Source organism: Coregonus clupeaformis, unplaced genomic scaffold (assembly GCF_020615455.1).
Source record: "Coregonus clupeaformis isolate EN_2021a unplaced genomic scaffold, ASM2061545v1 scaf0126, whole genome shotgun sequence".
Classification (NCBI taxonomy): domain Eukaryota; kingdom Metazoa; phylum Chordata; class Actinopteri; order Salmoniformes; family Salmonidae; genus Coregonus; species Coregonus clupeaformis.
Window position 1 is genome coordinate 645,074 of NW_025533581.1, and position 23,858 is coordinate 668,931.

Consider the following 23,858-nt stretch of genomic DNA (forward strand, 5'->3'; position numbering starts at 1 on the left):
TGGGTCAGTACAGGACAATGTTGCCTTTAATGTTTTATATTCCCTCAATATTGACTGTTCGTTATGGTAACAATTGGTACGTTCTGGTGCTTACTTAAAGGGATGGTTCATCCAGTCTACGGGCCCGTTTCCCAGACACAGATTAAGCCTAGTCCAGGACTCAAAAGCATTCTCAAAAGCATTCTCAATGGAGATTCTCTATTGAAAGCGCCTTATAGTTCAGCACTAGACCTAATCTGTATCTGGGAAACTGGTCCTACATGTTAGGGTGAAATGAATGTTTATGTGGGCCAATACTGACAGAATCCACAATAATCCGTTGTTACTTTTGCTACAGACAGTAGCTGGCGTGATTTAGCATCATCCCCCGAATTCCCATTTGTTAATATTTCCCTGATATTAGCAAAGCTGCACTACAAGCCAAAACGTCACCTGATACACATGGTGTAGTACTTGTATCAATGGATCCCAAAGACATGTAGAAGTAGTTATTAGGTCATGATATAAACATTTAATTTCTCTCCCTCCCTCTCCGTAGTCACGGGTGTGTACGGAACCTCATAGACTTCTTTGAGATTCGCTGCTGCGGCCTGATCCGGCCCAAGGCGATAGACTGGACCACACAGTACACAATCGAGTACGACCAGACGTCCGGGTCGGGCTACCAGCTGGTGTAGACGAGAAGAGAGGAGAGGGGGAGTGGAGTGGCGGTGTCTAGAGGAGGAGGTTCAATATCGGAGCCAGGCTCGGACCTTCTTCCTCACCGATTCAGACTGAGAAAACCAGCCAGGAACTAGCATGCTGTTACGGGACACCACATACACCACCATAAGACCAACACCTACTACTACTACTACTAGTCTACATGAAACCACCTCCATTACTGTACCCACCACAACCTCAGAGCCCCTCCTGGGGGGGCCTTCTCCTATGCTGGTCCTCCCTGGTCTCTCCTGCCCATGGACGGTGCACCGCTGCCAGGAACGGCAGGGAGAGAGGCAGAGGGAGGAGGAGGAAGAGAATATATAAAGAGAAAAAAAAAGGAATCTTTATTTGTTTGCTGTACTGGAGACATTATGCTGCGGGGCAGGCAGTACGGTTGACGGCAGCATCAAATTGTTTACCTTTTTGGTTAATTTTTCCCTTTAAAAAAAAGAGAATACGTTTTTCACATTCATCTTTATTTTATTTTTTTCATCTTGTTGCCCTGTAGATTTTTTTTATTGTGCTCGAAACTCTGCTGTTCCTTTTAGAACTGTGGTGGCTAGGGAGACTGAGGAAAGAAGGCCTTTTAAGGAAGAAGTTGGTTCTTAAACAGGATTTGATAATGGATGGTTACTATGGCATGGTCATGTACCATCATTCAAGTCTTTGTGCAAGTTACCCTAAGGATTGCTTAGAATTGCCAAAGTTGTTCAACTTGTCAGTATGTCATAAAATGGCATTTGCAATCGTTGGGTGGGGGATCTATTGCCAGTGGTCACTTTCACAAGGTATTGAAGGTGCAGATAGGAGCGACATCCTACTTATAATGTGACGCAAGCATATTTATTTTAACTCTATTTATAGATAAAATGTCATAGTACCATCTGATTTTACATGTCATGTTTTTTTATCAAGAAAACATTCGCTAGAAATCGTATATGTGTGACATGGTGCCCTGAGACCTTTACTAGAAAAGTAGACACACACATTAATATAAGAGTAGTGTTGGTGAGAGATCAACTAGAGTCGGGAAGATGAGGCCATTCCATCCCAGACTGAACGGATGGTTTTGGGAGTTTACAAGAAAGGTTCATTCCGTGTGTATTCATTTTTTTATTTTTTTTGGGGGGGGTCTGTTTGTTTGTCTGCCTACGACAATGCACTGATCACTGTTTTAGTCTCGTGGTTACTGAGGAAATACAGGCGCACCCTCGCCGCTTCCGACAAACACTTCAATGTTTACTGATTGAAGGAGCTCGGGCCCAATCAGAAAGGTGTATATAGCCCGAGACCCGCCCCTTCTTCTGGGTTCTCATCTGTTATTGGTCATTTAAATTTCCCGCTAGTGGTCTCTACGCAGCCGCAGCGCCAGGACGGACTGAAATGTAAAGAATGTGCATCTGTACATAAATGATCTAGTTTTCTTCGTGAGTGATTTTATTTTGTCAGTTGAAGCTGCTCCTATAAGACTTTTTTGATTTCATCCAACCAAAAGGAAAAGAGAACTCCCCGATTATAATCCAATTGTATGACTGTAGCTTTTAGTGATGTCCGACACTGCTGTCTAAAGGCATTTTAACCCTGCAAACTCCACTGCATGTGTGATACTTGGACATTGGGCTGTCGCCATACTGTTGGCTCACCCCCCTCCATCCAAGCAGCCCAGTGATAGCCATGTGTCTGTATATAGTGAATGTTCAGTATTTACAAGTACTTTCTTCGGTATGTTCTCTTTTGTTTTTGTTTTTTAAACCCAGTGTGTGTGTTTCTTTAGTGCAAGTCCTCCTTCTCGGTCTGCAGGCGGCAGTTGTCCAGCCTGCCGAAGTGTTCCATGCTGGTGGTTGGATTATACTCAAAGTAAAGGGTTTTTTCTATGTCATATTGCTGGGTTTGTTACACCACTTGATGAACAAATTGTAAAGCAAGAAGCAAGAGAAAATGACAATTTTAGTTTTCTAAAAACTGAAATCATACGTGTCATCGTGCGCAGTAATCCAGGATAACATTCAGAGAGGTATGAAGCATGGATTTAGACATCTCATCATATCTTTCACATTATGGCGTCAGAGCACAGGAAGCACCATTGAGGCGATCTCTATTTTTGAAGTACATTTTCTACTTTTATCAGTTGGCAAACAAACTGAAAGGGTGAATACTGCCACCTGAAGTGTGTTTGAACAGGTAAAACGCCAAGGTTGGCGATTTACCATCACATGCATGTTTGCCCACAAGTATAATTCATTGGCGGATCCCCTCGTGGTGACCTGGATGGAATTATGCGATCCTTCCTTAACCTATAGGAAGTCCCACCCAGTTGACTACTTAAAAATTGTAAAAGTCCCCAATGGTGCTGCCTGTGCTAAAACAGGCTTTTGGCCACTAGAGTCCTATGGTATAAAGAGGTGTATATCATCCGTAAGGGACACAGTGGATCATTTTGCAGGCTCACCTACTGCTGCCTATCTATCTAAAAGGAGCACAGCGGTCATCCTAAACAACCTACAGGTATAGAGCTCATCCAGATTAGGTTTGAGATAAATATTCACACTAGCCTGAGTGCCACTCTGTTTGTACTGTCATACCAATTCCCTGTCACTCGTCATGACAAACATGGTTGTCTTGACAATGAGGAATGGAATTGGTAAGAGCACAAACAGATCTGGGATCAGGCTTTTCACACCGGCTCTTCCAACAAATACGTCATTTTCCCCCAGCTGCCACCATGTGAAAAGCACATGATCATCTACAGTGCCTCTCCGCCTTCTTCAGGACATCACCGTAACCCTGCTTCAGATGTTAATATATTGGGCATGGTTCAATTTTAATGGCTTTAATAATAAAATACATTAAAATGTGAAAATACAGATTTGTGTTGCTCTCCTGTGTTTTCTTCTAGGGTTAATTGTTCTGATTATATTTCACACTTAAGTTGTTTTTTGTATTTGTAAATGGTAAATCCTCCCCCACCCTCTAAAAAAAAAACACAGAAGCATAGGCACTTGAGTACAGCGGTTTTCACAGTCAGAAATACACAAAGGGCATTGTCTTGAGGGTGTCTGGTGGTCATCATTGGGCATGCACCAGAGCCCCAGCTCCCTGGCCATAACCAAATCCTTTGGGTCCAAAGTTCTTTGCGTAACATGCTGGGGACAAAGAAAACTATGAGTATGGAAATGCTGATGCATCCTAAAACATGTCACTAAACATTGGTCAAAGGGTGATAGCTTTCTCCATTGCAGTGTTGAATACAACACTAGTGAAGAAAAGTAACCTTACAATGGACTACGTTTTCCTGTGAGCTCTCTTTCCGTTTGCTTGCTGATACAATGAGAAGTGAATACATTAGTTATCACACCGCAGAACATAAACAGCAGAACCCAAATCAAAACAAGCCTGATGATCTCAATGCTGCGTGGGCAACGTTTGACTGCACTACCACAGTGGCAATAGTTTATGGCAGGGTTCTCCAACCCTGTTCCTGGTGAACTACCCTCCTGTAGGTTTTCGCTCCAACCCCAGTTGTAACTAACCTGATTCAGTTCATCAACCAGCTAATTATTAGAATCATGTGCGCTAGATTAGGGTTGGAGTTAAAACCTACAGGATGGTAGCTTTCCAGGAACAGGGTTGGAGTTACAACCTACAGGATGGTAGCTTTCCAGGAACAGGGTTGGAGTTACAACCTACAGGATGGTAGCTTTCCAGGAACAGGGTTGGAGAGCCCTGGTTTATGGGGTGTTTGGATAAACTGGAGTGAATGGAGATGCTACATTCCTGTTCATCAGTCCAAGGTTTATCCTGGTGAGTTTTTAAAAGCCAACTGATCCATCTGCCCCTTGGCTCTGGGTCCCTGTACACACTCAGGCTGTACAATGCATTTGACAAAATGTTTGTGATACAACCAAGAGTTGATCTGCACTCAAATGATTACACAGCTGTTGTGGAGCCAATACACAATGGTTTTGTAAAACATTTTTGTGCAAACAAACTTGTATGACAGTTCTTACATGCAGTATATTAAAAAAAAAAGGTATGCACTCACTAAGTCGCTCTGGATAAGAGCATCTGCTAAATGACTCAAATGTAAATTACAACTGATGAGTCAGATGCATTGTACGTCAGTTGGACAAGTTGAGTGTTTACGGGGCCTAGGATTCCCCCTTGAGCTTCAATAAAGAACCCCTAAGTACTATGTGTGTATGGGACTGTGTGTGTACATGGACAGCGCTTAATCTATTGTTTAGCAAAAACATTCCAACGCCATTGGGTGTGCATGATCTGGAAAGAGGAGCCATTGTGGAAGATGTATTTGGAATGTTTAGGGCATCATGACTTGAATTCTAGCAGTTAGATTTCCAGGTGACATGGAAAAAGAGTAACAAACGCTTAACAAGCTTGAAAAGTCCAGTGCCCTCTATCCTACCCAAGGCACACAAACCCAGCTTGAATACATGGCCTCCAATGCCCTCTGGTAATAGTATAATGCTCCTGTTTTGCAGTGTTTTTATGTAACAGCTAGTTCATCTAGTTATTTTGCCTCAGGTATAAATTATATAATCTGCCTATGGTGGTTGTGTTGAGTTCCTTCGCTCTGGTGATGTTTCCTCTAGGTACAGATCTAGGATCAGCTTTCCCTCCCCCAATCCTAAAGCTGAACCAAGATCAGCTTCTAGGGTCAACTTCACCCTACAACGGTTCCCTCACACTGGTGACCATGCAGGCCCAAGCCTGAAAGGGAATCTAGAAACCCGATGCCTCACCTTTGCAGTAGATCTCTCCATCTTTCTCTGTCTGGGTGGTAGACTCCAGGCTCTTCCCACACTTAGCACACCGGAAGCAGTTCTTATGCCATGGCTGTTAAGATTAGATAAGATACTACTTTATTTATTACTGGGGAATAAGAAAAGTGATGGGATCGTAAGAATTGATCAACTGGTGTGCATTGAGAGATTCTAATGCTTTTCATTTTCCAGCAGTATACTATACATGTAAAAACCATACAGCCATTGTTCTAACATCTGGACACTGGAATCTGGATGCCAGATCTGATTATCAAAGGATTCCTATTGTGTTGCCATAATCCTTCACATACTGTACATTTCCTCTCATTGTGAGCCGCAGAATGCAGCATAACACTAGTTAAAGTCTGGCTAAAATGACATCAGCCTGCCATGACGTGTGTGATGGCCTACATCTGCCTAAATCCTTTCAGTCAGACAGCCAGCCAGTCAGCACTGCAGATTTCTACACCAGCTGCCTGGAAGCCAGCCCTCCAAATTCAGAATTTATGAAAAAGCTTAGGCCAGAAAAATGAGATTTCTGTCTTATGAATTTCCTACAGTGAATCCATCCAATTGGCCCCTTGCAAAGTAAACCCACCTGTTTTCAATCAATGGTGGTCACTACAGTGAGCTCAAAACCTTAATTCCCTGCTCCACTTACTCACTCACTCTAAGTCCCTCCCCCCGCTCACCTTGCCTGCCCCCACGATTTTCTCCGCGGCATACACTGACTCCCCACACCGGCCGCACTTATCCGAGCCCCCAAACTTCAGGGCGAATTTGGAGGAGTTGGGATTGGTGGTGGGTCTGTGACACTGGGTCCTGAAGGTGTGCACAAACAAACAGCATTAGAGAAGTTAGGGGAACAGATCCCCTCTGGTTCTTTGGGGAACCCACCAGGCCCCCCTCTCCTCTCCAGGCGTCAGGCTTGGGTAGGCGCTGGGTAAACTCTGGGGCCCTGGAATGCTGCCTAACGAACGGGAACTGCCTGCCCCAAAGGCCCTGAATGGGAGGCTTTGTGCTGGGGACAGTGTGGAGAGAGAGACCAGGGTCAGCAGGGCTGCCCAGGAGCCTGTGGTTAGGTTACATAATGGGGCCCTTTCATAACAACAGCCACCAGACTCCGGGTAAACAGCCATGTGTGTACAGTAGATGTGGTTAGAAATGTGGTTACTGGCCGTTACCACGGCTCTGACTGACTAGGAGGTTACCGGCCGTTACCACAGCTCTGACTAGGAGCCTATCAGGGCATTCCCAGGTCTCTTCGAAACACAACTATGTAGAAATAATAATAATAATAATAATATGCCATTTAGCAGACGCTTTTATCCAAAGCGACTTACAGTCATGCGTGCATACATTTTGTATGTATGGGTGGTCCCGGGGATCGAACCCACTACCCTGGCGATACAAGCGCCGTGCTCTACCAGCTGAGCTACGGAGGACCACTAGAAAGAGTGTCATGCTGCAATATAATGACTCTGGACCCATATTCAAAAAGCATTTCAGATTAGGAGTGCTGATCTAGGATCTTCTTTATAGTTGTTAGTTTATAGAAATATAGTTTGACAGACGTGTGTACACGCTCTACGATTGGCCAAGCCAGTCTAATGCATCTTAGGCTGAACTCTGGAAGTTTGCACAGTATTTATCAGATGATCCGGGAACCATTGGATAACTGTTGAGCAACTGTGTGTCAGTGGAAATGCACATGAGCACCAATGGATTTATAATAAATTGAACAATCGCATCAGGTCTAATCCGATGGCTGGGTTTCCCTTTGTAATAATTTTACATTTACATTTCAGTCATTTAGCATACACTCTTATCCAGAGTGACTTACAGGAGCAATTAGCGTTAAGTGCATTGCTCAAGGGCACATCAACAGATTTTTTTACCTAGTCGGCTCGGGTATTCGAACCAGCAACCTTTCGGTTGCTGGCCCAATGCTCTTAATCACTAGGCTACCTGCCGCCCACATAATCCGTGATTGAATACAATTTGATTTCATTTAATTGTAACTTGATTTGCCATACAACCACACAGTAACCAACAAAGAGAAGAGAGGAATATGGTGTAGGGCGAAGTTGCCCCTAGACGCTGATCTTGGGTCAGTTTAGCATTTCCCCCACTAATGGCTAAGGTTAGGATTGGGAGAGGGGGAGGGGAAGCTGATCCTAGATCTGTACCTAGGGGAAACTCCACCCCAGAGCTCTGTACAGTGAGGGAAAAAAGTATTTGATCTCCTGCTGATTTTGTATGTTTGCCCACTGACAAAGACATGATCAGTCTATAATTTTAATGGTAGGTTTATTTGAACAGTGAGAGACAGAATAACAACAAAAAAATCCAGAAAAACGCATGTCAAAAATGTTATAAATTGATTTGCCTTTTAATGAGGGAAATAAGTATTTGACCCCTCTGCAAAACATGACTTAGTAGTTGGTGGCAAAACCCTCGTTGGCAATCACAGAGGTCAGACGTTTCTTGTAGTTGGCCACCAGATTTGCACACATCTCAGGAGGGATTTTGTCCCACTCCTCTTTGCAGAACTTCTCCAAGTCATTAAGGTTTCGGGGCTGACGTTTGGCAACTCGAACCTTCAGCTCCCTCCACAGATTTTCTATGGGATTAAGGTCTGGAGACTGGCTAGGCCACTCCAGGACCTTAATGTGCTTCTTCCTGAGCCACTCCTTTGTTGCCTTGGCCGTGTGTTTTGGGTCATTGTCATGCTGGAATACCCATCCACGACCCATTTTCAATGCCCTGGCTGAGGGAAGGAGGTTCTCACCCAAGATTTGACGGTACATGGCCCCGTCCATCGTCCCTTTGATGCAGTGAAGTTGTCCTGTCCCCTTAGCAGAAAAACACCCCCAAAGCATAATGTTTCCACCTCCATGTTTGACGGTGGGGATGGTGTTCTTGGGGTCATAGGCAGCATTCCTCCTCCTCCAAACACGGTGAGTTGAGTTGATGCCAAAGAGCTCCATTTTGGTCTCATCTGACCACAACACTTTCACCCAGTTCTCCTCTGAATCATTCAGATGTTCATTGGCAAACTTCAGACGGGCATGTATATGTGCTTTCTTGAGCAGGGGGACCTTGCGGGCGCTGCAGGATTTCAGTCCTTCACGGCGTAGTGTGTTACCAATTGTTTTCTTGGTGACTATGGTCCCAGCTGCCTTGAGATCATTGACAAGATCCTCCCGTGTAGTTCTGGGCTGATTCCTCACCGTTCTCATGATCATTGCAACTCCACGAGGTGAGATCTTGCATGGAGCCCCAGGCCGAGGGAGATTGACAGTTATTTTGTGTGTCTTCCATTTGCAAATAATCGCACCAACTGTTGTCACCTTCTCACCAAGCTGCTTGGCGATGGTCTTGTAGCCCATTCCAGCCTTGTGTAGGTCTACAATCTTGTCCCTGACATCCTTGGAGAGCTCTTTGGTCTTGGCCATGGTGGAGAGTTTGGAATCTGATTGATTGATTGCTTCTGTGGACAGGTGTCTTTTATACAGGTAACAAGATGAGATTAGGAGCACTCCCTTTAAGAGTGTGCTCCTAATCTCAGCTCGTTACCTGTATAAAAGACACCTGGGAGCCAGAAATCTTTCTGATTGAGAGGGGGTCAAATACTTATTTCCCTCATAAAATGCAAATCAATTTATAACAACATTTTTGACATGCGTTTTTTTGGATTTTTTTGTTGTTATTCTTTCTCTCACTGTTCAAATAAACCTACCATTAAAATTATAGACTGATCATTTCTTTGTCAGTGGGCAAACGTACAAAATCAGCAGGGGATCAAATACTTTTTTCCCTCACTGTATATACTACACACATACTCCTCTGGTTTGATCCCCAGTCTCTCTCCACGGTCCATGTTGAGTGTTCCAGCCCCCTGACCGTAGCCGTAGCCCTTGGGGCCGTACTTCTTTCCATAGCAGGACTTGCAGTAGATCTCAGTGTCGTGGATGGCCACATTGTTGCTGTCTAAACCCTTTCTGCAGACCACTGGAAAGGGAGAAAAATAAATAAAGCTGTGTAAATGACACAGGATGTTTGTCTGAACAACACATTGCATTGTAACTGGAGGGACACTGAATTGTCACAAGTTTCCCTAAAAGGTCTATTAATTCCTCAATGGCGGATTTAGTCTCCAAATGGGACACAGAGAGAGAGAGAAAGGGACACAGAGAGAGAGAAATGGACACAGAGAGAGCGAAAGGGACACAGAGAGAGAGAGAGAGAGAGAGAAAGGGACACAGAGAGAGAGAAAGGGACACAGAGATAGAGAAAGAGACACAGAGAGAGAGAAAGGGACAGTGAGAGAGTGAAAGGGACAGAGAAAAAGGGGGACAGAGTGAGAAAGAGAGTGAGAAAGACAGAGAGAGAGAGGTGCCTGTTTGTCATCAATTCTAATGACTAAGAGCATTCTTTCAGATTGTGTCCTAGTTGAATCCAATTAACTGCATCAGGTGCAATCTGAAGTGATGGAGTGAGTCAACACAGTCCTTTTGTCCCCGCTACCATCACCCTCAGGCCAGGGTCAAGTTTATCAAAGCATCCTGTATGAATTGACTATCGGTGAAATAGTATGGTGGCTTCCGGTTTGATCATGTAGGAGAAAGGTGGTTCCCACACACATTTATGTGAAAAAGTACGATTCAACTTTAACTACGGATGAAATAATTTTCATTTGCAATGTTTAAGACAGTATATGATTATTTTACATCTCCCACAATGTAGTCTTCCTGTACAAGAGAGAACTGTATAACTACCATTGCTACCACTGTATAACTACCATTGCTACCATAACTACCACTGTATAACTACCATTGCTACCATAACTACCACTGTATAACTACCATTGCTACCATAACTACCACTGTATAACTACCATTGCTACCATAACTACCACTGTATAACTACCATTGCTACCATAACTACCACTGTATAACTACCATTGCTACCATAACTACCACTGTATAACTACCATTGTTACCATAACTACCACTGTATAACTACCATTGCTACCATAACTACCACTGTATAACTACCATTTGAAAAATTGTGTCTAAATAGCGTGGCTTCATTTAGTTCAACAAACCAAAACTGGAGATAGGTGCATTAGTAATTTACTAATACATAAAAGGTTACTAAAAGATGAGGACAGGCGCTCTTCTGAAAAAACGGAATCTATCCCACCAAGCAAGGTGACAAACCACGTCAACCACATCTTCATGCATAAATGAGAAAGGGAAGATCATAGTGAAAGAGAAAGATGGCGGAGACTTTTGTCTAAATGGCACCCTGTTTCCTATATAGTGCACTACCCTATGGGCCCTGGTTGAAAGTAGTGCACTATGTAGGGAATAGGGTGCCATTTGAGATGCGCCTATTGGCTCTCACTGCTCATTAACTCCTCTATAGGGCTGCCTGCTCTAAACAAAGCCGCTTCTGTAAGGACCCCACAAAAATAAACACTTAATTTTGGGGCCAGATTGTTTTTCCGCTTTCTTTGATGGCAGAGTGCTAATTCACAGCATGTGCTTTCAGTGTGTGCACTCCAGTCAAGGTCCCCAAAACGTCTTCTTCACTGACGTTTCAACCGGTTCAAGAGAGGGAGGTGCACACACCCAATATCATATGGCTAGCAGGACCATGTCCAATTACTATTTATTGAGCTATGGGCTGAGATGAGACCCACATCAATGCATTGTGTTGGTTAGCATTGTGCATGATACATTGCATAGGGGTCAAACTGAAGTTCACCAATCTATCATATAACATCCTCAAGTTATAGTTCCTTTCATGGTTCCCATTCATATTTAAGTGAACGGGAAAGACCATTCGTATTAAAGTGAACAGGAAAGACCATTCGTATTAAAGTGAACAGGAAAGACCATTCGTATTAAAGTGAACAGGAAAGACCATTCGTATTAAAGTGAACAGGAAAGACCATTCGTATTAAAGTGAACAGGAAAAGACCATTCGTATTAAAGTGAACAGGAAAAGACCATTCGTATTAAAGTGAACAGGAAAGACCATTCGTATTAAAGTGAACAGGAAAGACCATTCGTATTAAAGTGAACAGGAAAGACCATTCGTATTAAAGTGAACAGGAAAAGACCATTCGTATTAAAGTGAACAGGAAAAGACCATTCCAGATGGGGGTTGACTATCTGTGGGTTCACATGCCCTGCCCAGACACACCCTCTAGTCCGCTCAAATTCAAATCTGGACCTCGAAGCCAGTTCCATTACTTTTGTTCATTAGTCTCTCTAATCAAGGACTGATTTAGACCTGGGACACCAGGGCTGTGTTCACACAGGCAGCCCGTTTTCTTACCAATCAGATCAGCTCTGAAAAATAACTGATGTGAAAAGTTCTGATGTAATTGATCTAAACATATCAGAATTGAGGTGCCTGTGTAAACGCAGCCAAGGTGGGCGCAATTATTTGTCAGGTAGAACAGAAAACCAGCAGTAGTCTGGACCTCGTAGGGGTAAGATATTAATACCCCTGCTCTAGTCTAACCCCTACACACTTGTAGATCTGATATGATTGATTGGGATAGGTATAAGCAATAAGGTGAAAATTCCACCTGGCCTATAAGGAAGAAAGGTAGAGTGACAACCATATTGCTGCTGCTCCTTACACCTGTTCAATCCTTTCAGATCGCCACAATTGGCTGGGGCTTGTTTCTTGACACGGTCAAAGTGGACTAACAGGGCCACCACGTTCAGTAGCCAAACATTGTTGAATATTGCAGATATAACGTTCCAAAATGTTGCGTCCTGCTGAACACACCCCAGGTAGGCTGATCCAACACTGAGGAGAGAAAATGAGGTCACACTCACTGCAGAGGAAGCAGCACTTGTGGAAGCTCTTCCCATCACACTGCACCTCCTCGGCATGGTACACCGTCCCCTGGCATGCACCACACTTGTTACCTCCTCCCCAGTTTGGCATTTTGGTGCTGTTGGAGAGACAAACATGGGAGAGAGGGGATGAGAGACATGATGTGAGACTTAAAATAAGTACTCCGGGGTGAAGTTTCCCCTAGGAACTAATCTAGGATCAGCTTCCCCTCGCCCAATCCTAACCTTAACCATTTGTGGGGGAAATGCAAAACTGACCCAGGATATGGGTCTAGGTGCAACTTCAGCCTACTCCAAAAGGAGAAACACGAAGGAAGTTAAGGGTCAGTCCTTCCTGTCCTGTTTGACAACAGATCAGTGACACACCTTCCTGGACCAATAAGATACAGGCACAAGACAACAACCCCTTCTGTGCTCAGGAAGTCCAAACTGAACAAACAGGCCACTAGGTCTGAGTGAGGACAAAACAATGGGACAGCTGAATGCATTATGGAGGCTTCATTGGTTCTACAACACCTCATAACAATGTTTTTATAAGAGTTATAAAATGTTAATTCAAATGGCATGTACAAAACAAGTGTGACCTATAAACACTGATGTGGTGGCCACATAGAATGTACATGATACAATGACGTCATTTAATCATTTTAAAGACCAGACGTACACTAGTATTAAGATGTTACACTCCCATCTGCATTCCATGACAAGCAGAGGGTTCACAAACAAGAAGAAAGTCCACTCTATTACTATGTAATGCACTACTTCTGATATGGGCCCTGGTCAAAAGAAGTGCACTACATAGTGAATAGGGTGCCTGTTGGGACACAACCATGATGTCACTTTCAGGAAAATAAAAAGAGTGCTCTTATTTTTCATGAAGGAAACCACAGAGCACTGCTAGTCATTAATCACGCATTAATGGCTACTTTGAGGAGTTCCCACCCTCCCAACGTTATTACAGACTGCACGACATGCCCAAACATGAGAGAGAATCAAAAGGAGACAGAACTTACTCTCAAGTTCTCTCAGGGCGTATAATGTCTGTTCTTTCAAAAGAGTTTCAATGTCCTGCATCCAATATTTAAATCAGTGTTGTAGTATGTGCTAACACACAATCCATAGGTTTTTCGTGAATAGGTTATTGGGAGTTTCACCACTTGGTTGTGCCTCAATGTTTTTAATAAATCTAGAGATTAGGTACTTATTTTTGAGACAAGGGGGAGCAGAATTGGGGTGAGGTTTAACCAACTGAAAAAAGAGCAATGAAGCCTATTCAATCAAAAACCAAAGGGTTATTGAATACGTATAACCTTTACAATGTCATACATAGTATGTGGAATCACATAAAACCATAAACCCATACATAGGCTGATCACCGACGACGAGACAGCCTACAGCAGGGTTCCCCAACTGGCGGCCTGCGGGATGATTTTTTAGCTAAATAAATACATTTTTATTTACATGTTTTAATTGTTGGACATAAGGCTAACAACACCAGCAAATCAGCTCCAAGTGATTTTAATTTTGAAAATCTGTTCCAAAGTAATCTCACACATAGATACAGTTGAAGTCGGAAGTTTACATACACTTAGGTTGGCGTAATTAAAACTCGTTTTTCAACCACTCCACAAATTTCTTGTTAACAAACTATAGTTTTGGCAAGTCGGTTAGGACATCTACTTTGTGCATGACAAGTAATTTTTCCAACAATTGTTTACAGACAGATTATTTCACTTATAATTCACTGTATCACAATTCCAGTGGGTCAGAAGTTTACATACACTAAATTGACTGTGCCTTTAAACAGCTTGGAAAATTCCAGAAAATAATGTCATGACTTTAGAAGCTTCTGATAGGCTAATTGACATCATTTGACCCAATTGGAGGTGTACCTGTGGATGTATTTCAAGGCCTACCTTCAAACTCAGTGCCTCTTTGCTTGACATCATGGGAAAATCAAACGAAATCAGCCAAGACCTAAGAAAAAGAATTGTAGACCTCCACAAGTCTGGTTCATCCTTGGGAGCAATTTCCAAACACCTGAAGGTACCACGTTCATCTGTACAAACAATAGTACGCAAGTATAAACACCATGGGACCACGCAGCCGTCATACCGCTCAGGAAGGAGACGCGTTCTGTCTCCTAGAGATGAACGTACTTTGGTGCGAAAAGTGCAAATCAATCCCAGAACAACAGCAAAGGACCTTGTGAAGATGCTGGAGGAAACAGGTACAAAAGTATCTTTATCCACATAACCTGAAAGGCCGCTCAGCAAGGAAGAAGCCACTGCTCCAAAACCACCATAACAAAGCCAGACTACGGTTTGCAACTGCACATGAGGACAAAGATCGTACGTTTTGGAGAAATGTCCTCTGGTCTGATGAAACAAAAATAGAACTGTTTGGCCATAATGACCATCGTTATGTTTGGAGGAAAAAGGGGGTTGCTTGCAAGCCGAAGAAGACCATCCCAACCATGAAGCACGTGGGTGGCAGCATCATGCTGTGGGGGTGCTTTGCTGCAGGAGGGACTGGTGCACTTCACAAAATAGATGGCATCATGAGGAAGGAAAATTATGTGGATATATTGAAGCAACATCTCAAGACATCAGTCAGGAAGTTAAAGCTTGGTCGCAAATGGGTCTTCCAAATGGACAATGACCCCAAGCATACTTCCAAAGATGTGGCAAAATGGCTTAAGGACCACATTTTGTGATGGAGTGGCCATCACAAAGCCCTGACCTCAATCCTATAGAAAACTTGTGGGCAGAACTGAAAAAGCGTGTGCGAGCAAGGAGGCCTACAAACCTGACTCAGTTACACCAGCTCTGTCAGGAGGAAATTCACCCAACTTATTGTGGGAAGCTTGTGGAAGGCTACACGAAACGTTTGACCCAAGTTAAACAATTTAAAGGCAATGCTACCAAATACTAATTGAGTGTATGTAAACTTCTGACCCACTGGGAATGTGATGAAAGAAATAAAAGCTTAAATAAATCATTCTCTCTACTATTATTCTGACATTTCACATTCTTAAAATAAAATGGTGATCCTAACTGACCTAAGATAGGGAATTTGTACTAGGATTAAATGTCAGGAATTGTGAAAAACTGAGTTTAAATGTATTTGGCTAAGGTGTATATAAACTTCCTACTTCAACTGTACATGTGATCGTAAACAAATGTAAGCAAGGTTTGAAATGATGTTTTAGTGAAATATTATCTGTTTGGGTTTCTTGCGGTCAATTTGCTGTCTACAAATGATTTGTAATTATGTTCCGGCCCCCTTACCATCTGCTCAAGAAAAAGAAAAAAACGGTCCGCTTCTGAATCTAGTTGATGTTCCCTGGCCTACAGGGAGGAGGTCTGTGACCTGGCAGTGTGGTGCCAGGACAACAACCTCTCCTTCAACGTCAGCAAGACAACGGAGCTGATAGTGGACTACAGGAAATGGACGGCTGAGAATGCCCCCATCCACATCAACGGGGCTGTAGTGGAGCGGGTCGAGAGCTTCAAGTTCATGTGTGTCCACATCACTAAGGAATTATCATGGTCCAAACACACCAACACTGTCGTGAGGCTGAAAAGATTTGGCATGGGCCCTCAGATCCTCAAAAGGTTATACACTGCACCATTGAGAGCATGTTGACTGGCTGCATCGCCGCTTGGTATGGCAACTGCTTGGCATCCAACTGCAAGGCGCTACAGTGGGTAGTGCTTACAGCCCAGTACATCACTGGGGCCAAGCTCCCTGCCATCCAGGACCTCTATACCAGGCGGTGTCAGAGGAAGGACCTAAAAATTGTCAAACTCCAGCCACCCAAGTCATAGAATGTTATCTTTGCTACCGTACAGCAAGCAGTACCGATGCACCAAGTCTGGAACCAACAGGACCCTGAACAGCTTCTACTGCCAAGCCGTAAGACTGCTAAATAGTTAGTTAAATAGTTAACCAATACCTACCCGGACTGTCTGCATTGACCCTTTTTCCACTAACTATTTTGAATAATCACATACGCTTCTGCTACTGTTTTATCTATCCTATTGCCTAGTCACTTTATCCCAAAATATACGTACATATCTTACGTTACCTCATACTCCTGCACATCGACTCGGTACTGGTATGGCGTGTATATAGCCAAGTTATCGTTACTCATTGTGTATTGATTCCTTGTGTTATTATTTCACTTTTTTTCTCTCTGCATTGTTGGGAAAGGCCTGTAAGTACGCATTTCACTGTCACTCTACACATGTTGTTTACGAAACATGTGGCAAATAACATTTTATTTGATTTAACCATTTGTATTTCTGTTTATAAATCTCAGATGTTGCCTAACCCAAGAACCTGGAAGGACATACAGTACAGGAAACTACTACAGTATCAATAACTCACCAGGCTAAACAGGTGTCAATTTATTTGGAAAAGTTTAATCAACGGTCCCATTGACATATAACTATATACACCAACCACTTGCCTGAGCCAATACTATTTTAAAAGTCTATTCAAAAACTAGTTATTTCACCAGAGCGTCGTGTAGTCGACCAAATCTATGTGGATAATCCAACTGTTTCACGTAAATAAATTCGCCTCGTGCAACCAATATGGATTCAGCTCTGCTGCATAGATAAAAATTGTACCGACCTGTATTTGTTGTGGGAGAATCCTTACGTTTTATCCCATCTATCGACGTTGTGTCTTTTGCCGACGCACCAAACTACTCTGTTCGCAGTTGTGTTCTCAGGCTCAGTAAGCATGTCATACTAGATATTAAGAGGGGAGTGGTTTAGCCAGGCAGCGGAGGAGAGCTTTACTGTTTTACCCATTCATTGGTTTTAACCCAATATGTCAGAAATATAGCATAAAAATAATACCTGTCATTAGACCTGTCTGTCTTAAACCAGATATCGGTTTTAACTGGCATGCATGCAGGAAACCATTAGGGTTAAAGGCAATGTGTTGCATAGTGTCCTAGTATAGTCTATAGAAATTACAGCTCTAATTAAGCTATAAGGCCCAACGGGGTGTTATATATGGCCAATATACCATCGCTAAGGGCTGTTCTTAAGCAAGAGGCAAAGCGGTGTGCCTGGATACAGTGCTTAGCTGTGGTATATTGGCCATATACCACAAACCCCCGAGGTGCCTTATTGCTGTTATAAACTGGTTAGCAACGTAATTATTGCAGTAAAAATAAATGTTTTGTCATACCCCTGGTATACGGTCTGATAAAGTACAATACATACAAGCCATCACATCACACTGAGGCCAGCATGCATTACCTTAACTCTCTAACCTAAAAAACACCATATTCAGTGACATAGCATCAGCAGTTTAATTGGTGTCCTATGGTTTGTTGAAAATGTCATCCAATAGAATAGTAAGTCACCTGAGTAGATCATGCATTGTAAAGATCTGATCATCTGCATAGACCTTTGCAGAATGTATGTATCTGCAATATACCCCTACAGTGTTGTGGACTGTAGCAGAGTTTGAATGAAGTGAAAACTGTCAGAAACCTACATGGCTATGGTGGCAAGGCTAAATGTCAGCATTGACAGTCCTATGTTAGAAGCCACCGATGTTCAAATATCGAGTTTCAAGTGAGAGGGAGCCTTGTTCACACATCATAATGAAAGCTTTGTCATGGAAACAGAAAAGTGACAGGCAAAGAGGCATGTCACAGGGGAGTATACTCTTCAGATAAGGAGGCCACTACAGACAACCTAGATAGAAATGCACAGGCTTAACAGGCAACCCCTTTGAAATGGATACCAGTCTGCACACACTCACAGGCAGACAGTCCCTCCCTCTCTGCACCAACAACAAGGCTATAACTCAACTTTTGTTTTAGGGACTCTGTACTTTAAATGTTCCCTAGTAGTACTGGGCCATGCCTCTGTGGATGAGTTCACATGGTATGGGGTGAAGTTGCCCCTAGGCACTGATCTTAGGTCAGTTTAGCATTTCCCCCTAACATTTAAGGTTAGGATTGGGGAAGGGGAAGCTGATCCTAGATCCGTACCTAGGGAAACTTCACACTGCTCCATTAGTTCACACTGTTGTGTAAAAATGAACCATAATGCAGAGAAAATGTATTTTCTGAGACATTTCCACTTCATCAAGATGTGGGTTTGCTTAGTGTGGGTGATAATTAACTTGTCTCAGGGGGGACATCCATTATGTATTCCCCTGCTCAGTGGTTAATGCGACACACACACACACACACACACACACACACACACTGCTAATGCACTCATCCAACCTCACTCTGCTCCCAGATGTGAATCATATTAGCAGGACATGTCAGTATGTTTACAGTAAAATCTATTCATCAGTGGTAAAGGATGACTGTAGTCAGCCTCCCCTCTCATACCATAGTATCAGTGGTCCATATCTGTAGTCAGCCTCCCCTCTCATACCGTAGTGTCAGTGGTCCATGATGATAAATGCATCTCAGGGTCCGTATTCATACAGCTAAGAGTGCTGATCTAGGATCAGGTCTCTCCGTGTCCATGTAATTGTAGTCATTGTTTTCTAAAAGGCTGAATTGATCCTAGATCAGCCCTCCTACTCTGAGACCCTTTATGAATACGGGCCCTGGTTCGTGTTTTAAGAGAAAGATCTGGAGGAGTCTTGTCATCAACCAGTGGTGAATCCTCCCTTTCTCTGAGGTCAAGGTTACAACATACCCAGAGATCCTCCCTTCTCTGAGGTCAGGGTTACAACAGTACCCAGAGGCACCCTATCATCAAAGTCTGACGTCAACAGGACTTTCTCTGTGTGGATCAAAGACGAAGCACAATGCCTTGTAGTCATATCCAACCTCTCAGGACTAAGGCTGAGTCTCAAATGGGACCCTATTCCCTATACAGTGCACTACTTTTTACCAGGGCCTATAGGACTTTGGTCAAAAGTAGTGCACTATATAGGGAATAAGGTACCATTCGAGACACAATCTAACAGATAATTGATTTGGCCATTTTTCAGGGCAGAGTCCTGCCCTCAGACAGAGGTGGGAGTGTTGGACATTGTTTGGGTGTTCACTCACGTATAACAAAAATATTTACCTCCCAAACCTCAGTGTCCTGGATGATAGATTGTGTACGTCCCAAATTTGCACCCTATTCCCAATATAGTGCACTACTTTTTCCCAGGTCCCATAGGGCAAAAGGAGTGGACTATGTAAGGGATAGGGTGCCATTTGGAACGCAAACCATTGTGTAATGGTTGGAATGTGCCACGTATCTGAGGTAGCGCCCAAGGTCTGTCATGTTGCTGTGTGAAGACCACAGCTAACAGTGCTGTGCATGGGTTGTGCACTTTGTTTTCTCAGCTGGAACTGAGACTATGCTAGAGTGCAGTATAGAAAGGACCAGAGGAATTCCGTTTAGGCAACGCACACGACCAGGCTCTCTGATGGCAGATATGTGGAGATTGGGAGCCATATGAGTTTTAGTGCAACTTGCATTCCTGTTTTTTTTCACTCCAACCATCTGGCTCAGAGTCTGTCGTGCCGTAGTTGGTCAATGTGTTATCAGAGATGGAAAACCTTGAATTCAAAGGTAAACCAAATCTACAGAAAGATAAGACATTTAGTCAGAGGCACAGTTCACTTCAAGGGCTTTTCTTGGGATCATTTATCTTTATTTCTTTATTTCTTTCTCTCGCTCTCTCGCTTCTCGCTCTCTCTCTCTCTCTCTCTCTCTCTCTCTCTCTCTCTCGCTCTCTCTCCTTATCTCCTCCCTCTCCCTCTCTCCTCTATGTTGATTGAGAAAGGACTGCTCTCCACGCCAAGGACATCAACCGGTAACACGATACTGTAATGAACAGGCGAAAACCTCACAGACGATGACGTTGAATGGGTCTGTTACCATAGTGAAGTGCAAGCCAGGAATGGTCCAGGGCAATGCATGGCGAATGGTCCAGGGCAACGCATGGCGAATGGTCCAGGGCAACGCATGGCGAATGGTCCAGTTCACTGCTATGGGCGAACTGCAATGAATTCTCAACTGAAGGGTAGAACCAATGCAGATACATGTGTTGTTGGGGGTGTAAGGAAGCTTGAGGAATAAGAGATTAAAGACTCTGAGAAGCAGTAATGTGTTTCCATTGAATACACCTCTGACAGCTCATAGATAATATCTTAAGCTCTCTTTATTCTATGTATTGAATATTTACATCCTCTGTTCACGTTAAATGCAATTAATTAATAAATGAAATGTGGGGTATGACGTCATGTCCCAAAAACACACCTATTATAACTCACCTGAAATACAAGTACACTATCATGCCCAGCCCGAACAAGATGTAATGTTCAGTATCATGCCCGAACACGATGTAATGTTCAGTATCATGCCCGAACACGATGTAATGGTCAGTATCATGCCCGAACACGATGTAATGTTCAGTTTCATGCCCGAACACGATGTAATGTTCAGTATCATGCCCGAACACGATGTAATGTTCAGTATCATGCCCGAACAAGATGTAATGTTCAGTATCATGCCCGAACAAGATGTCATGTTCAGTATCATGCCCGAACACGATGTAATGTTCAGTATCATGCCCGAACAAGATGTAATGTTCAGTATCATGCCCGAACCAGATGTAATGTTCAGTATCATGCCCGAACACGATGTAATGTTCAGTATCATGCCCGAACACGATGTAATGTTCAGTATCATGCCTGAACAAGATGTAATGTTCAGTATCATGCCCGAACACGATGTAATGTTCAGTATCATGCCCAAACCAGATGCAATGTCTATGGCACACCATTTGGTAAGCCCTCTGGCGGTGCTTTCTAGTGAATTAGTAGAAGAGTTTCACAAATCATTATGTGTAATGTGTATCATTTTAACCTATTGAATGGGATGCAGTGGAGCCTACAGTAGAGTCACATCACATCTGGGGCCATATGCATCAAATATCTCAGTGTAGGAGTGCTGATTTAGGATCAGTTTTGCCTTTTAGATCATAATATTTCATGAACAGGGGGAATCCTGATCCTAGTTCAGCACTCCTACCCTGTCCTTCATCTTAACCTCTTCATACTGACCTACTTTTACTACCTTTTTCTAGTCTCTGCCAAAGGATTAGATTTGGAACTGTGTTTGGGGGAAAACAATCGGCTTCAAATGTAGAAATCCTAGAGGGAGTGGGCAGAGAGTGGGCCCATGGACCGAACCTGTTACGCCTACCTTGGCACTGCTCAGTGTCTCTGCCTCTGTCTCAGGCCAAGGCTTTTTAGCTGGAATGCAAACAATACGAAATGTAATTCAGAAATAATTTATGGCGGAGGAGAGGAAAAAACACGAGTGAAATGAACATGAAAAACAGATGGAACAGGTAATGCAGCCTCTCTTACTTTTATGTTCGAAAACCCCTGAAATGGCGGGTTAAGGAAATCTTCACTCTGAGAGTGGGAACTCAAAAGCTACACGAGTAAGTTAAAGGGAAAAAATCTGACCAAAAGCACTGAGTTCTCTGAGGAAACTGGGTCATCAGATGAAGACTATGCATGCGTCCCAAATGGCACCCTATTTCCTATATAGTGCACTGCTTTGCCATGGTCCAAAGTAGTGCACTATAAAGGGAATATGGTGCCATTTGGGATACCACCTGACCTGTCCTTGTCACACCCTGGCTATGGGACTCTAGTTGTTGAGCCAGGGTGTGTTTGTTCTATGTGGTGTGTTTCTATGTTGGGGGTTCTAGTTCGTCTATTTCTATGTTTTGCCTGAGTGACTCCCAATCAGAGGCAACGAGTGTCAGCTGTTGGCTGGTTGTCTCTGATTGGGAGCCATATTTAAACTGTCTGTTTTCCCTTTGTGTTTGTGGGTTTTTGTTCCGTGTCGGTCTTTGTTACCGTGGACTTCACGAGTCGTTTCTTGTTTTGTTCGTGCTTTAATTAAATAAAGTAAACATGTTCGTTCAACACGCTGCGCATTGGTCTCTCCCTGACGATCGTGACAGAAAAACCCACCAAAACTGGACCAAGCAGCGTGAAGAGGAGAGAGGAAGGACTTGGGATCGATGGAGTAAGAGTCTCGACTGGGTCAAGCCTAATGAAGAGCAGAATGGCTGGAGTTGGAGGCAGAAGAGCGAGAGTTGGGCGAAAACTATAGAGGCCTGGCCCACGGGGAGGAGAGACCCCCAGAAAATTTTTAGGGGGGGGCTCACGACGTCGGGGCAGCAGGAGGCCGCGATAGAGCAGTCCAGCGGGTTGGCAGAGGAGGCCGCCATGTTAAGGGGGCCACTGGTCACTAAGGGGAAGGAAAGTGTGGAGGCACGGCGAGAGGTACTGGGGTGTGTTACCAGTCCGGTCCGGCCCGTTCCTGATCCCCGCGTGGGGGCCAGGGGTGTGTGTCCCCAGTGCGGTCCGGTCTGTTCCTGTTCCTCGCATCGAGCCTGTGGTGCGGCGTCGCCAGCCCGGTCCGGCCTGTTCCTGCTCCCCGCGTCGAGCCTGTGGTACGCTTCGCCAGCCCGGTCCGGTCCGTTCCTGCTCCCGCACCAAGTCAGTAGTGCGCTCGTCAGCCCGGTCCGGCCCGTTCCTGCTCCCCGCACCAAGTCAGTAGTGCGCCCGTCAGCCCGGTCCGGCCCGTTCCTGCTCCCCGCACCAAGTCAGTGGTGCGCCCGTCAGTCCGGCACGGCCCGTGCCTGCTCCCCGCACCAAGCCTACGGTGTGCGTCGCCAGCCCGGCCCGGCCTGTTCCTGCCCCTCGCACCAAGCCTACGGTGCGCATCGCCAGCCCGGTAAGGCCCGTTGCTGCTCCACGCACCAAGCCTACGGTGCGCGTCGCCAGCCCGGCCCGGCCTGTTCCTGCCACTCGCACCAAGTCTACGGTGCGCGTCGCCAGCCCGGCCCGGCCTGTTCCTGCCACTCGCACCAAGTCTACGGTGCGAGTCGTCAGCCTGGTCCAGCCCGTTCCTGCCACTCGCACCAAGCCAGGGGTGCGAGTCGTCAGCCTGGTCCAGCCCGTTCCTGCCACTCGCACCAAGCCAGGGGTGCGAGTCGTCAGCCTGGTCCAGCCCGTTCCGGCCACTCGCACCAAGCCAGGGGTGCGAGTCGTCAGTCCAGTGAGGCCCGTTGCTGCTCCACGCACCAAACCAGGGGTGCGTATCGTCAGCCAGGTCCGGTCCTTTCCTGCCTCACGCACCAAGCCAGGGGTGCGCGTCGTCTGTCCGGCACAACCCGTGCCTGGGTCACCGGTGCCTAACCAGGTACCGGTCAACGGCTCCACTACGGAGTTGAAGCTAACCGCTCCTGCTACGTCCAGTCCAGCTCTAGCCAGCGGGGCCAGACCGGACCAGGGGCGCTATGGGGGGTTTGTTGGAGGGTGGTGGGCAAGCCCGGAGCCAGAACCGCCGCCGAGGAGGTATGCCCACCCAGCCCTCCCCTGTTTTACTCTTTTTGAGGCGCGGTCGCAGTCTCTTTTGAGGCGCGGTCGCAGGTACTGTCACACCCTGGCTATGGGACTCTAGTTGTT

General features: G+C 44.8%; 2 protein-coding genes across 2 annotated transcripts in view; one reads left to right on the top strand and one right to left on the bottom strand.

Annotated features, from left to right (window-relative positions):
• LOC121550274 (palmitoyltransferase ZDHHC17) overlaps positions 1–3,569 on the top strand; it is a 38,589-nt gene extending 35,020 nt beyond the window's left edge. Inside the window, exon 17 of the mRNA XM_041862464.2 lies at positions 539–3,569. Coding sequence (XP_041718398.1) covers positions 539–677 — 139 coding nt within the window. The 3' untranslated portion in view covers positions 678–3,569. The remainder of the gene's footprint in view (positions 1–538) is intronic.
• Positions 3,520–17,129, bottom strand: LOC121550282 (cysteine and glycine-rich protein 2). Its single transcript, XM_041862476.2, has 6 exons — positions 17,012–17,129; positions 12,350–12,468; positions 9,332–9,500; positions 6,179–6,308; positions 5,466–5,559; positions 3,520–3,848 (listed from the first exon to the last, which is right to left on the bottom strand). Exons 2-6 carry the CDS (start codon positions 12,459–12,461, stop codon positions 3,772–3,774), a joined length of 582 nt encoding a protein of 193 aa, XP_041718410.1. The 5' UTR covers positions 12,462–12,468; positions 17,012–17,129; the 3' UTR covers positions 3,520–3,771.
• Between the last annotated feature and the right edge of the window lie 6,729 nt (positions 17,130–23,858).

Bases quoted from the DNA above. Each gene is read 5' to 3' on its own strand.
- LOC121550282 (XM_041862476.2), bottom strand. From the start codon at position 12,461: ATGCCAAACTGGGGAGGAGGTAACAAGTGTGGTGCATGCCAGGGGACG. The intron at 6,309-9,331 runs GTATGTGTGTAG...GCACACCTTCAG, and splicing joins CTGGGGATCAAACCAGAGGA to GACCCAGTGTCACAGACCCA. The intron at 3,849-5,465 runs GTGAGGCATCGG...CTTTGTCCCCAG, and splicing joins TGGAGAGATCTACTGCAAAG to CATGTTACGCAAAGAACTTT.